The sequence below is a fragment of the Nomascus leucogenys genome, chromosome 22a, assembly GCF_006542625.1.
Source record: "Nomascus leucogenys isolate Asia chromosome 22a, Asia_NLE_v1, whole genome shotgun sequence".
In the NCBI taxonomy this organism is placed as follows: domain Eukaryota; kingdom Metazoa; phylum Chordata; class Mammalia; order Primates; family Hylobatidae; genus Nomascus; species Nomascus leucogenys.
In genome coordinates, this window is record NC_044402.1 from 78238144 (window position 1) to 78253763 (window position 15620).

Consider the following 15620-nt stretch of genomic DNA (forward strand, 5'->3'; position numbering starts at 1 on the left):
TCAGCTTCCAGCCTATTGTAGGACCTTGTGATCATATGAATTAATACTCCTTAATACTTCTATCTATCTATCTATCTATCTATCTATCTATCTATCTATCTATCATCTATCTATCTATCTCCTATTAGTTCTGTCCTTCTAGGTGACTAATACAAGTCGCTTCCTGATAAGATCTTGGGAGTTGGGCAAGCAGACTCAAGCATGTGCATTAAGAGGCAAAATGGCAGAGTTTAACTGGTATATGACCTTCGAGAAACATTCAGCTGGTAAGGGAAGAATGCCTCCAGTAAGCATGCATACAACTCCAGTAAACACACTGTGCATGCTCCCCTTCCAAGTGCTAGCAGGCCGCTATGCATGCAGACAGCACACTCTAAGGGAAGAGCCAGGGAGAAGGAATGAAAGATCCTGGAAGCATGTCAATGCATAAAATTCCAAGTCAAAGATCAAACAGCACACTTGATTTCTCCAGTCACCTGCTTGGCCCTCCTCCAAGTGTACTTTACTTCCTTTCATTCCTGCTCTAAAGCTTTTTTTAAAAAAACTTTCAATCCTGCTCTAAAACTTGCCACAGTCTCTCCTTCTGCCTAATGACCCTCAGTCAAATTCTTTCTTCTGAAGAGGCAAGAATTGAGGTTGCTGCAGACCCACATGGATTTGCCACCACTAACACAGCCAGCACCCACATTTAATCATTTCCAATGTGCCTAGGAAACCTGGTGCCTGGATGTCTGGCCACTCTTATCAGTGCTCCTATAAGGACCACTGCTGGCTCCTATAAGGGAGGACCTGGTGACTATATCTACACAGTTTATAAGATATGTATGTAGGACGTTACATGTTGCAAACTAAGTGGTATGCCCAAGACTCCTCAGCTCATGAGCAGAGCACATAGGACAAAAAGGTAGGTATGATGGCCACGAGTTCATGTACCTGTGAGGAGGGAGAAAGGAAGAATGTGGTGACTCTATTGCCTAGGCAGACCCTCAGCAGCTGATGCTCTCCCCAAGAGGATGCTAAAGGAAAATGCATTGAATCGGGAACCAGAAGGCCCAGAGTGTGTTCTGTGCTCTGCCTTAAGAAAGCTGTGTGGCCTTGGCAGACCACTTCAGCTCCCCAAGTCTCCATTTCCTCCCCTGTAAGCTAAAAAATATCCAATATTTCTATTTACTGAAAGTTGATGTATCCATAGTATGAAATCCCAGAATAGGGCCAATCCATTTTGGGGCATTCTATCCCAATTTCTGATGAATTGGGGTCAGTAAAAAGAATTCAGGTTGCCAGAATTAGCCACTGAGCTATTGAGAAATTTAGAATAGATATTAGTGAAAGAGGCAGGAGGCAGACAAAGGCCTACACAGATAGAGAAGGACCTCTGGAGAATTTCCAACCTGCCCCACAAGTGTTACACCAGATGTTTTGTGCAGATAAGGGAACCTGCACAGGGGGCTTGCCTGGGCATGCCTGCAGCAGACTGGAGGCCCACATGCACTGGGGGAATGGTGTGGAGCCACCAGAAATTCAGGCCTAATGCAGAGGAGGAGCCTGGTCTCTTCAGCTGGTGTGTAGTGGCCCTGGTATTCAACTTGGGAGGTGGAAACCTGCTTGCAGGACCCCCTCTCTTTGCTGAGAGGTTTCTTTTCACTTAATACATTCCACCCTCCTCACCCTTCAATGTGTCTGCCTGCCTAATTCTTCCTGGTCATGAGACAAGAACCCAGATTAGCTGACCTAAGAAGCAAAAAAATCCTGCATCATTTTGGTGGCTTCTATGGGGACTTGTCAGAAGGGTGAGTAAAATGCAGACCCAAACATCTCTCTCACTTTTGTTTCTGAGCTTTCTCGTCCTCAGACTTTTTCTGAAGGCAGAAGAAACTGCCCCCTTCCCTGCCCCATCATTCTCAGGCATTGGAAATGTCGGCCTCAGTCCAACCCAGTCTTTTCCATGGATTTTCCTTCATTTTGGGGGGAAATGTATTGGCACCTATCTTTTCTTTTACAATATTAGGGGTGTTTCACCCTCACCCCAATGGTCGCAGGGATGTGCACAGGACAGACAGGTGAGCGGTGGCTCCCCGCCCCACTTCCCTCCTGTCTGGGGCACACGGCCTGGGCCTGGGGTGGCTAGCTGGCCAGTGTTCCCCACCAGGCACCCGCAGAGTCTTCCCTTCCCCTGGCCAAGGGGTCCAGCTCGGTGGGAGCCCCAGGAGGGAGACAGCGATGAAAGGTTTCTCTCCCTGATGAAGAAACCCATTGCATCAGCTTATGATAAGGAGGCAGCAGCCAGCTGCTGGCTGCAGTCTATCAAGGTCTAAGGAACGCAAAGGTTATGACAACAGTGGAGACAGGGCATATGTGGGTGAGTACAGATATTCCCACCCTCTAGGCCCCTCTGTTAACATGAGTAGAAGCTGCACTGACACCTATGGATAGCACCCTGTCAAGGTTGCCAGGACTTGAAGATATAAGGACAGAAGAAAGAAAAGAAACACCTCTTCTTTCTCTCCCTCATGTACCCCATATTTGCTGGGAAGACAAAGGAATTAGGGACAACTTATCCCATCTTCCTAGCCGGGTAACCATTCATCTTTAGTCTGTACCTCTCTCAAATGCATCCTGAGGCCTGGGGGCTCCTTAGAGAAAATGCCTTCTTTTTCCTTTTTCCTCCTCTGTCCTCTCTTCACAGAGGGGTAATTGTGTCCCCCTACTACAGGACACTCCCCTCGCATGCAGCCTCCAAACTGGGAAAAGTTAATTTCCCAGACCTTAAACTGCTTGGCTTAGAACTGAGCTGAGGGTGAGAGGTGACAGCGTGCTGGCAGCCCTCGCTTGCTCTTGGCACCTCCTTGGCCTTGGCGCCCACTCTGGCTGCACGATAGGAGCTCTTCAGCCTGCCACTGCACTGTGGGGGCCCCTCTCTGGGCTGGCCAAGGCTGGAGCCAGCTCCCTCTTCTTGTGGGGAGGTGTGGAGGGAGAGGTGCAGGCGGGAACTGGGGCTGCACATGGCACTTGCGACCCAGCACAAGTTCCAGGGGGGCGTGGGCTCCGCGGGCCCTGTACTCAGAGCAGCCAGCTGGTGCCGCTGGCCCTGGGCAGTGAGGGACTTAGCACCTGGGCCAGCAGCTGCAGAGGGTGTGCTGGGTCCCCCAGCAGTGCCGGCCCACTGGCGCTGTGCTTGAATTCTCACCGGGCCTCAGCTGCCTCCCTGCTGGGCAGGGCTCAGGACCTGCAGCCTGCCATGCCCAAGCCTCCCACCTGCCATGGGCTCCTGCGCTGCCAGAGCCTCCCCGATGAGCGCTGCCCCCTGCTCTGCAGCACCTGGTCCCATCGAACGCCCAATGGCTGATGAGTGTGGGCACACAGTGCAGGACTGGTGGGCAGCTCTACCTGTGGCCCTGGTGTGGGATCCACTAGGTGAAGCCAGCTGGGCTCCTGAGTCTAGTGGGGACTTGGAGAATCTTTATGTCTAGCTAAAGAATTGTAAATACACCAATCAGCATTCTGTGTCTAGCTCAAGGTTTGTAAATGCACCAATCAGTGCTCTGGGTCTAGCTAATCTGGTGGGGACTTGGAGAACCTTTATGTCTAGCTAAACGATTGTAAATACACCAATCAGCACTCTGTATCTAGCTCAAGGTTTGTAAACACACCCAATCAGCACCCTGTGTCTAGCTCAAGGTTTGTAAATGCACCAATCACTGCTCTGTGTCTAGCTAATCTGGTGGGGACTTGGAGAACTTTTGTGTCTATCTTGGGGATTGTAAATGCACCAATCAGCACCCTGTCAAAACGGACCAATCAGCTCCCTGTAAAGCAGACCAATCAGTTCTCTATAAAATGGATCAATCAGCAGGATGTGGGTGGGGCCAGATAAGGGAATAAAAGCAGGCTGCCTGAGCCAGCAGTGGCAACCCGCTCGGGTCTCCTATCCCAGTGCGGAAGCTTTGTTCTTTTGCTCTTTGCAATAAATCTTGCTGCTGCTCACTCTTTGGGTCCGCACTGCCTTTATGAGCTGTAACACTCACTGCGAAGGTCTGCATCTTCACTCCTGAGGCCAGCGAGACCACGAACCCACTGGGAGGAATGAACAACTCTGGACAGGAGGAACAAGCAACTCCAGATGCGCCACCTGAAGAGCTGCAACACTCACCACGACGGTCTGCAGCTTCACTCCTGAAGCCAGCAAGACCACGAACTCACCAGAAGGAAGAAACTCCAAATACATCCGAACATCAGAAGGAACAAACTCTGGACACACCATCTTTAAGAACTGTAACACTCACCACGAGGGTCCACAGCTTCATTCTTGAAGTCAGTGAGACCAAGAACCCACCAATTCCGGACACAAGGGGAAGGGAATCCAGAAGCCTGACATGCCAGCAAAAGGGTAATAGTTTCTTTTACCGGTTGGACTTTTGGCCTCTCCCTCCCTGTGCAAACTGGTAAAAGGAATGGTAAGGATCACTGTTTATATTCTCTGTAAAGTTTTGATTAATGAAAAAGGATTTGTGAGTTTGGTCTTAAGCTGTAGCCAATCTGGTATGCTTTGCATGTCTTTCTGTATGGTTCTATCAGAAATAGGGGTACTTTAGGATAGGATGTGGGTGTAGGACCCCATAAGCCCACTTTTCAAGTCAGCCCAGCAAACTGGTCAGTAACAAACTTTGCTGCAGGCTTGCATCTTGTTTACATCCTTGGGAGCATGACCTGTAATTATGTGGGAGTGCTTTGTTTTAGTCTCTGACATTTTACAATGGTGGCTCAGGTTCAATCCCGGCTTGGCGAATGAGTACTTTCTTCCTTTCTTGTTTTTTTTTTTTTTTTTTTTTTTTTTGAGAGAGTCTTGCTCTGTCGCCCAGGCTGGAGTGCAGTGGCACAATCTTGGCTCACTGCAAGCTCCGCCTCCTGGGTTCACGGAGAATGAGTACTTTCAAGTTAATAGCTGTGTGACTTCTACCATTTGCTGATTCTCTTCCCCTCCATGAACAACTTCTAGCTTCTCTTCTTAAGTCTTCCCTTCTCTGAGCTACACTTAAAGATTCTAGATGTTGTAAAAACTGCTTACCTCCTGCTTTGAAAATACTTCGTACACTGGTAGTTAAGTCATAACCTTGAGGCTTGTTGGTTTCACCTGTGAGGTTACTTTTGGTAAAGTTCAAAAACCAGAAATATTGGCTGCTTGGCATGGCTAAAGTCAGGTAATAAGGGATTTAAAAGGACTTTTTTAAGGAGTGCTCAGCTTAATTAAAAGCAGATACCCAAGTATGTTTAAAGGACCTTTATGGCTTTTTTCCCTTCTTGAATCTTGTTTTGCTGGAAAAAGGTTTCTTCTCAGCTGACTGAATTATTTTTCTCCATTTTGTCTTGCCACTCTTAAGGCACACATGAGAGAGGCCCTAAAATAATTTCTGATGGCCTGTGACTCCTTGGCAAAATCAGAAAAGGCACCACAAATCCCATTTTGTGAGAAACCTCTGTTTTCCTCATGGAACTTCAGAAATTAGAGGCAGGTAGATCCCTCTCAAAATCTGTTTTTGTCTTCCAGCCATACCTGTTTGTTAGGCCCTAGAAAATACAAGCTTTCCTAGCCTTGCTCTTAAAGGGCTCCACCCAGAGGCCAATAATCCAATTAGATTGGCAAATGAAAAATCTTACAACTACTAGATTTTCTTCTGTCTGTCTATATAATCATTATGTGTTATGTGTGTTATGTTTATAAAGAAAAGAGCTCTAATTAATTGGTTTGGAGGAAAATAAGCACTTAGATGAAATATTTTTTTAAAAGAAAGATAAAAGCTGTAATACTTTTTAGTATTTAGTCTATTGTTCCTTCTCCAAAGAGGTACATCTAACTGCCATTAGAATAGGGGCAAAGACGGATCTTAACTGCTTCCTGCTGACAGGGGGCACTATTTTGGGAAGATGGCAGTCAGATCTCCCTCCCTCCCTATCTAAGGGTCCCCAGTAAAAGGGAGCCATCGTTTGTGGTTCTGGTTGCGTGACCGTTTGGAGTTCGATGGCCTAAAGGGGAGAAGAGACTAACTTCTCTGACATAAAATCAGTCCTAACTCAACCACAATGGAAAAGTATATAAATGTTGACATCTGTAAATCATTTTCCATGCTCCAGTCATATAACCAAGTCAGTAGTGTTCTACCTTACCAGAGGAGAACTGAAGAACTTTGAACTGTGAACTTTCCCAAGGAAAGGTAAGTCAAATTTCAGATTTAATGTATAAAAACTGAGGAGAACTAGAGGGTAGTCAGTGTTAGGACAGCCAAGGGAGCAGCTGGAAAGGCACCCAACCCAGACTAGGAGTTCATTTAAGGATTTAGGAGCCTCTAACCTCAAGAAGGAATAGAAAATACATGGAAAATGTAGCCTGGGGAAGAGAGTTCTAGGCAGCTACAGGGAGGTGGTAAGTTTGGGAATATAAGGTTTTCCTGCAGAGATCTGCAAAGATGATCTGACTGAAGTTGTAAATTAGACTTGGACCCCAGCCTCCCTGCCATCACCATGTCCTGGCCACAGACAATGGAGACAGCACAGGGCAGGATTAAGGGTATGGGCTGTGGAGTTTGAGAGGTAGTAGGACTGAATGTTTGTCTGCCTCCAGAGCCATAGAGCAGCTCTCAATTTCTGTAAAATGGGAATGATGACATCTACTTCTCAGGGTTGAAGGTTAACTGTTCAGTTGTTATCATTACTAACCTATCCCCTGCTTTGTAGCCAGTGTGATCATTCTAAAATATAACTTTTGCTTCTCCCCCATTTAAAACTCAATGGTTCCCCATTGCACAGAACAAATACTCCAATTTCTTAACATGCCTTTCAAAGTTTTTTGGTGATCTGGTCCCTCTCCAGTTTCATGGATCATGGCCCTTCAGCCACATTAGATCATCTCACTTCCCCAGCTCCCCATGCCTGCTCAGCTTTGCCTGGAACACACGTCTCCTTACCCTTCCTTACCAAAAAAATGCCTCCTACTCTTCAGACCTCAGCTGGGCAATCTTCAATAGGAAACCTTGTATTTAATGAATGTGTATACTCAATACGTATATATGAGTATATATATAGAGAGTACACATATGTACATAGAGACATTATCAGTTCATGTGAATTTATCTGTATGATACTCTACCTTAGAATGTAAACTTCAAAATTATTTTAATATATTCTGTATATCAACACAGTGTGCCTAGATAATTAACACCAACCAATTTACTGTTTCTTGGGAGCAATTTTTATAAATATGGTAGTTGTTTTAGGGCCTATTGGGAAATAACTTTGTTATATACATTTTTTATTAAATAGTTCATAGTTTAATATAAAATATACCCAATCATAAAAGAGCATCAGACTAAGGATAACCATCTTGCTACAAATCATGGTAGAGTTAGACAAGTTTTTCTAACTTAGAGTCAACAGTAGGCAATGCTTAAAATAAGATCACAGGGGAAGGATGCAAAAGAATTGCTGGTAAATGTTCCTTTTTGTGTTTAAACTGTTTTCAACAGTGTGACAACTGAAACTTAGGATTGCAACCAGAGGGGCTCCTCTTACCTCTGCATCAAAGCGCGGATCCTGGTAGGCATCACTGATGTTCACTGGAAGGCCTGTTGAAGCAACCAGCTCAGCAACGCTGTTATTTATTAACCAGTCGGAGTATGATGATTTCTCCATGCTTTCCTTGAAACTATCAGAGCACCAAGGTAGACAGGAAGAAAAGAGAGATACATAAGTTTTCTTGAAAGGAAACCCTATAAACTACACTAATATCAGGATAATCTGTCCTTATTAAGAAACAATAAGTGACATTAGTCACAGAACAATAGCAAGGTAATTATCAGTAACTACTTCGAAATGACCTACCTGCTATAATGTATAATAATTAAATCCATGAGCAGAAACCATAGATTCCCTATGATTCAGAGAGAAACTCTAGGTTGTATTTAGGTCCCAAAGCTGGCAAACATATGTAAGGACCAAAATTAACAATAATACCCCAACAACTAATAAAATTCAATCAACTTCCCAGCTTGCCCTTTTTAATTGAACCGACTAGATGTTTTGGCACAAGGAAGAATGAAACCCAAATAGGGAAAAATCAGGAAGTAAATTGGGAATTTAAAAAATTACAAATGCAGCAAAAGAATGTATCTAGACTATGGTCTTTTAATTAGTAATTATCTGAAAAACAATTTTACTATCTTATTCATTATTTTGATAACAGTAATACTTTAATAACTTTTAGTATCCTAGTTAACTATTTTGGTAATTTTAGATTATGTTTCTTAACAATAGCACATATTCCACTTACAAAATCTCACTTAAAAGCCTATTTTAATGCAACAGACCCTTAACATTAATAATTAAAACTATTTTCATATTTAATTTGAACAAGGAATTTTATGCTAAATGATTTTTTTGAACTTTCCCTTGTATCACTTTCACGACAGACACTACATAAACAGAAATGCTGTAAGAATTAGTTAATATCCCTCATTCTTCTCCTCCTTTCCATCTTTTCTTCCACAAGTACATATTGAGCACTGTCAGGAGCCACGGAGATACAAAATTGAGAACTGTTCAAATTAGTATTGGCAAGGAAAATTTTCCTGGAGGATGTCTAATTTGTGGCTTGGCAAGTGATAACTGAAATTATGTGAATGGATGCAAGCATACTAGGGCAAGGTTTTCAAGCTGCCTTCTGTGGAACCCTGGATTTCATGAGATGTTAAATGAGTATACTACAGCAAGAATAATAATCACTCTATTGACTTTTTAATCTAAACTGCACTATATGTAAGAAAACACTAAATGTGCACGTCATCTTTGTTATTGTGCAATAATGTCCCTGTGTGAAATTATGCCATGTTGAGAAGGCAGGAAACTGCATGGAAAGGCCATTGGATGCATGAGTGAGTGGGACACATAGACATTATTTAACATCATTAATATATCTCATCTGTAATGATTGCTGGCCTGTGTCTGATAAATTCAGCATATATTTGTAATGTTATTCATCCCTTATTGCATATTAAACATTAATAATACATAAACTTTATTCTCTATGGCTCTCTGGCTGAAAAATGGAAGTTTTAATAAAAAGCTGAGTCTTATAGTTCTTAGATGGCACCTAAATCAAAGAAGTAAAAAGACCGAGTACTTCAAAGAGAAGAAGAAGCTTTATTTTCTAAAACAAATCAAAACAAAAGAACAAAAAAGGTTTTATTTTCTTTTTGCTGTTTTATATACATCTCATTTCATGAGATGAAATTTTATGTTGTGCTGCAATGAAAGCAAAATCTAGGAGAAACAAGATAATGCACCTCACACAAAGATCTAAATGACTTAGTGAAGTCATTACTAAGTTTATAAAAGGGTATGGGCTAAATTCTGACCTTTCTTTCAGGGATTAATTGGCTTGCCAGTTCATTCTGCACTGTGTACTTTATTCCACATTTTAATTTTTGAGGTGTTCTGTGATCACACCGTTTCGAAGCTGCTGACCTAGAGTGTTCTGTGGAGTGTGGGAAGCAGCACTGCAGCAGGAGCTGAGGAGAGGTCTGGGCACAGAAGTCAAGGGAGGAACTTGAAAAATGGTTAGGTAGGGTGGGGCTCAAGGAAGGAGCCAGTTTTACCAATAAGTGTCAACAACCTTCAAGCTGGGTCTTTCAGGATGAGAAAGAGTTCAGCAAGGAGAGATTGGAGGAGTTAGAAGGAAACAGCAGGAATAAAAGACACAAATGCAGCAGGGTACAAAGTGTGTTCTTGGCACAATGAGTAATTGTATGGTGGGAATAAAACTGAAAAAGAGGTCAAGGCTCAAAGGTGAGGCCTTGACCAAGTTGCTGAGACCTTAGTTATAGGCAATGGAGAACTGTTTAAGAATATGGAGCAAGGAAGTGACGTGGTTTAAGATGTGATTTAGAAAGCTTAATCCAGGTACAATGAGCAAGAAGAACTGCATAAGAGACACTGAAGGTGGGAAGAGGTCCTGGAAACCACAGAAGTCATGCAGGTGGGAGGTGATGGTGCTGGTGACTCAAGAGGTACTGCATTAGATTCCACAGGCTCTGTGGCCAGAGAGCAGTGGCTTACATTTTGTTCCCAGCTGCCTGTGGCCCTATTAGCAGAACACAGTTGTTTTAAGGAGTTGGGAGATAGGGGAAAGATGACAGATATTCTGTAAGCCTGGGACATGTTCATTATTGAAAGTCCAGGAACAAAATCCTATCAGTCTTCAGGACTGAAAACTCTAATCCAGAGTTAGGATAATTTTCAGGGAGAGTAAAATGCATGAGATCACTCAGGGACGGAACACGTGGGGAAATCTATATCTAGGGAAGGGAAGGAGAAGAAAAGTGGTAATAAAGGGGGAGGGGAGAAAGAAAAGAAATTATAAGGAGGAAAAACTTAAATTTATTGCCATCTACTGTGGGCCAAGGGTCAGGCCAGATACTTTACCTAACTAATTTGTTTTGTCCTCAGATAAATCCTATGAGATGGATATGCTACTCTATATTTTATAGATCAGAAAATGGAGACCTAGGATGCTCAATAACTTTCCCAAGTGGAGATAGAATTTTCACCTAAATCTGACCCCAACATCCTAAATTATAGTATTTTTCCTGTCGCCTTTCATAAGGAGTTAATGGATAGCGTTATAGCAAGAACAGTGGGTTGTCACCTAAGAACAAATAGGGAGGGGCAGTCCACGTCAGAGAGAGTTTAAGGAAGCTGCTAAAGATAATAAACACTTCAGTCTGAGACTTTAGTCACAGGAACGGGGAGGAAAAACCATTGGAGTTGATAATTAAGAGCTTTAGGTCCCTACTTACAGAATTCCCAAAGAAGATATGATGACAAAAACACTTACTGAGCAGGGGCTCCTGAAAAACTCACTCTAAATCTAAAACACGCTTAGAATTTGGCTTGGTTCAGTTTGCATACTGAATTGAAATCATTGTAAAATCAGTGAACAGTGTAGAAGGAATATTGACTCTGTGCAAGGCAGGGTTGAGGCTGTTTCTAAAGTATAAGCTATGATCTCTGCTCTCAGGGAGCTTGCTACTTAACTGGGGAGATGAGAAATAAACACACTGACATTTAAACAATATAAAAATTAAATGCCCACTTCAAATTTCAAATGAAAAATTTTTCACATAGATGTGTTGATAAGTTACCAAGTCAACTGTACTTATCACGAGTGCTGAAGACGTCCATGGAGGGAGAAATGACTTCAGGTGTTGTAATCTAGCTAGGGCTTCAGAGAGGAGGTGAGATTCGAACTGACCTATAGGTCAGGGCAACAGTGCAAACAGATTTTCTGAAAATCACCTCTGCATTTCTTCAGTTTAATGTTGCACAGGAACATAAATTAAGGCCTGAGTGATCAGATCCTCAGAGACACAAAGACAGGAAAATTGATTTGTCACTTGGTATTTACATCACTGTCTTAGTCCATTCAGGCTGCTAGAGCAAAATACCATAAGTTGGGTGACTTATAAACAACAAATATTTATTTATCACAGTTTTGAGACTAGGAAGACCAAGATCAAGGCACTGGCAGATTCAGTATCTAGTGCCTTCTTGCTTTAGTTCAGTGTCCAGTGCCTTCCTGTCCTCACATGGTAGAAAGAATGAGGGATCTCTCTGGGGCCTCTTTTATAAAGGCACTGATTCCATTCATAAGAGCTCCACCCCCATGACCCAATCACCTCCTAAAGGCCCATCCCTTCATACCTTCACATTAGGGACTGGGTTTCAACATATGAATTTTTGGGCAGACACAAACATTCAGACCAGAGTAATCACATTCTGGCTTACGAACCAGCTCAATTTTGGAATTCCTAATGGTCTACTACAATGCAGAATCATAACACTGAGTTAGAGCTTTCAAAAGCTTGCTTCTGTTCTTTACAAACAAAAGGTAATTTTATGTTATGATTAAGATCATAAGTTTTGGCATACCTCAATCAAATGTCCCCTTTCCTGCTTTCTAGCAAAGTGATCTCAGGAAAGCTTCATCAATAAAATGGGTATAATACTACTACTGTAGAGATTAAGGTGATAATTCATGCAAAGTGCTCAGCATATTATTTAGCCCATAGCAAACATTTTCTAAAAGCATCACAACTTTTAAAGCAAATTCTGCACATGACAGTACCCCTTTATACATTTCAGTGATGTGGTGTTGTGAGTTTAATCACAAAGGAAAGGGCCCAAATTATTTCTGCTTTTGGAAGGACACATTTAACTTTTAGGGTAAGCTCTTTCAAAAAGTTCCTACAGCTCATCACCTCCCCCTGATTTATGAGTGAACTTTTATTCAGTATGGTTTTCTCTTTTGCAATTGGTTGCTGTTGGGACAGAACATGGTAAGATCACAGACACAGCCACGTGTAGTTGTGTAGGTTCTGCCTTGCACAGGGAGAAGTGGGGGTGGAAATTAGTCTAACTGTGCTTGTTTGCTTGAAGTTGCATCCACCTGCAGAGGGCACCTTTTCCTAATTCTCACAGAGACATTTGTATGGGCTTTCAATGGCCCTCCTTCAAGCTTTTCTTCAACACATCTGAAAATTGGGCGTGTAATCTCAAATGGAGCACCATCAGTGATAGGAAACTGACTACCTATCATATATTACATTATATTTTGTGGCAGCTCAGTTTACTTTCTAATAGTCATCATCCTTGGTTCCAAGTTCCATGGTTTGTGGCCACAGAGCATGGACCTCATTATCTGACAGCCCTCAAAATATTTAGCAATAGTTAACATGTCACCCATGATCATCCACCTAACATCATTCTTCTCCCACCTGTCTCCAATTCCTTAAGTTACTCCTCTTGTGGCATGCCTTCCTTATTTGTACCCTGCCAGTCCTAGATGTAGCCCCCCTTGTTAACAGTCCTTTGGAGTATGAAAGCCAGTCCAGTCTACAGTTCTCTCCATGGGGTCTGAGTAGGATGAAGGGGATATGACCACCTCCTTCATTCTAGACCCTGTTTCTACCAACAAACGTCAGGAATGACAGTTCCCAATAGGTCTTATTTTTGATAAGTTTTTGGAAGTTTAAATTAATATTAACCAACTTTCTTGAGTCTAAATTAACCAACTTTCTTGAGTCTAAAAACTCCCACCAGAGATATCAAAAGCCAACAAATCCAATACTAAGATTTTCAGTTTGGGCCAGAACCAAGATAGAGACTCACTGCTGTTTGGAAACACAACTACACCTTGATTACTCCCAGGCCTCCAAAGCTTATGGGTGCAAATCAGTTCATGTCAACTCAGTGGTTCTTAGCTGTCATATACATAATTGCAAGACTACAGACACCTCCAAGTCCTTCCCTGACCTCCAACCTTTCGGGATACTTATTCTTTCATTCAAGGCCCCTTGTTAAAGCCTACTCCTTAGAAATCACTTGAGGGAGCCTGACCGGTAGCACCCAGAGTGCCAAAGCTTCATAGAAGAAGGGAAGAATACTGTCTGCCAAGGGCTATGCAGCATGTTGGTGCCTGAGCCCTAATGCCATATTACTTGTGCCCACATTGTCACAAGTTTCCTATTTAAACAGCTCCTTTTGCCTTTGCCCATATCCCTCTCTGTAGACACAGAGGGTAGGGCTGGGATGTCCATTCACATTAGACGAGTACTCATGTACCAACTCATTCTTTCAGCAAAAAGACAAAGACCCTTACCAATCTCCTCATGCAAGTGAATGTCTGGTGTGAATGTTGGTGTGTGTGTGTGTGTGTGTGTGTGTGTAGCCAACACATTAACTGTACACCAGTGCATAACAAGAAAAAACGGCATAGAATTCTTAGCAACATTCATTTGTTGTTGAAGACTAATGGTTGATTGAGAAACCATTCAAATGTTTCTAAAGTTTTTTTTAAAGCAAACCATTTGTCCATGTTTAATTTCACTTGTCCATGTTTAATAGCTTTGTACATCTAAGTCACAACACTATTTTGATCCCTACAGTGGGGATATTTACAAAAATTCTGGCTTAAAGGAAAAAAACAGCAGACAGTAAAAATATATTGATATAAGTGTTTGAGAAAAGTAAAAGAAATATAGTTGACACCTGAACTTCAGTGAAACTTCCTTAAAAGGTCATAATTAACCACTTAATAGCTTATTTTAACTCTCTACAAAGTAGACCTCCCTAAGCTCGATTCATTTTAGCATAACACTCTAATTGTAAAGAAATCCTTTATCTTCTTATTTTGCTAGAAAAAGGGATATAAGAAAATGTAGGTTTTTAAGTGAGTTTCATGTAAAGGGCTGTAGTTTAGATTCTTCTCAGTGGTATCTTGCTTCCAAATGTGAGACTCAAACTGACTTCAAAGAGAGCTTCATCAGCTCAAATATATTGACTGTGGAGGGATAAAAGAGGCCCTATTACAGAAAACACGTAATTCCTGAAATGTGGCTGCCCCTGAAGGGAGGGCCAGTGAGGTATACATAAACCTCAGGGTTGACAAGTTGCAGAGTCGTGTAGGAGGTAAATCAATACAAGCAAAGCAAAACAAGACAAAATAAAATACCCCAGAACAAGTGACTCAACATCTTTAATTGTCTGAAAGTCCAGGCTTAGCTGAAGGTTCACATACAGAGAACTGTGTGAAAATAAAAAGACTATTTTCAGAATTACTTTTCCAAAAAAAAAAAAAAAAAAGAGTCTCCACATTAGAAGACAAAACATCTTAATAAAATAATGCTAATCATTAGACTGTGCTTGTGTTGATGTTTCTCTTCTCAACATAAGAGTTTCCTTAGATGTCTTCACTAGAAACTCTCAGGAGTCTTTCAAGAATGACAACTAGTTTGGCCTCTACTAAGTGCTGGACAGGAGTGAGCCAAATCTTGCATTAAGCGAAAAATAAGGATCTTTTCCTTGTTGTTGAAAGAAGCTGGCACATGGAAACCCATCCTTACATGGATGTCAGCCCAGCCTAGCCCCTACTTGTACAGAAAGGGGTATGTGCAGAAGCCAAAGGGGTATACTCTCAGGGAGCGCACACTAGTGATACTGAATTGTGATAAATGGCCTAATGGAAGGATGTGGAAGGATGTTGGTATAAGCTGGTCTTTAGAGGATAAGTAAGAGTTCACCTGGAAGAGAAAGAAGATAAAAACAATTCAGACAAAACTATAGCATGAGTAAAGCTTTAAAAAGTGTGGGGTTTTCTCCATTGTCTCAGCCCAAAATCTCCTTAAGCTGATAAGCAACTTCAGCAAAGTCTCAGGATACAAAATCAATGTGCAAAAATCACAAGCATTCATATACACCAATAACAGACAAACAGAGAGCCAAATCATGAGTGAACTCCCATTCACAATTGCTTCAAAGAGAATAAAATACCTTTTATTTATTTATTTATTTTGTATTTTTTTTTTTAGTAGAGATGAGGTTTCAACATGTAGTCCCAGCTACTCGGGAGGCTGAGGCAGGAGAATGGCGTGAACCTGGGAGGCGGAGCTTGCAGTGAGCTGAGATCATGCCACTGCACTCCAGCCTGGGTGACAGAGCGAGACTCCATCTCAAAAAAAAAAAAAAAAAAAAAAAAAACCTAGGAATCCAACTTGCAAGGGATGTGAAGGACCTCT

At 42.1% G+C, this 15620-nt stretch overlaps 1 protein-coding gene across 3 annotated transcripts in view; it reads right to left on the minus strand.

Annotated features, from left to right (window-relative positions):
- The window catches only part of PDE11A (phosphodiesterase 11A), a 428560-nt gene that overhangs the window by 195601 nt on the left and 217339 nt on the right, over positions 1-15620 (minus strand). For all 3 annotated transcript variants that reach the window (XM_003253771.4, XM_030803549.1, XM_030803550.1), the window contains one exon: positions 7564-7696. In XM_003253771.4, coding sequence (XP_003253819.2) covers positions 7564-7696 — 133 coding nt within the window. The remainder of the gene's footprint in view (positions 1-7563; positions 7697-15620) is intronic.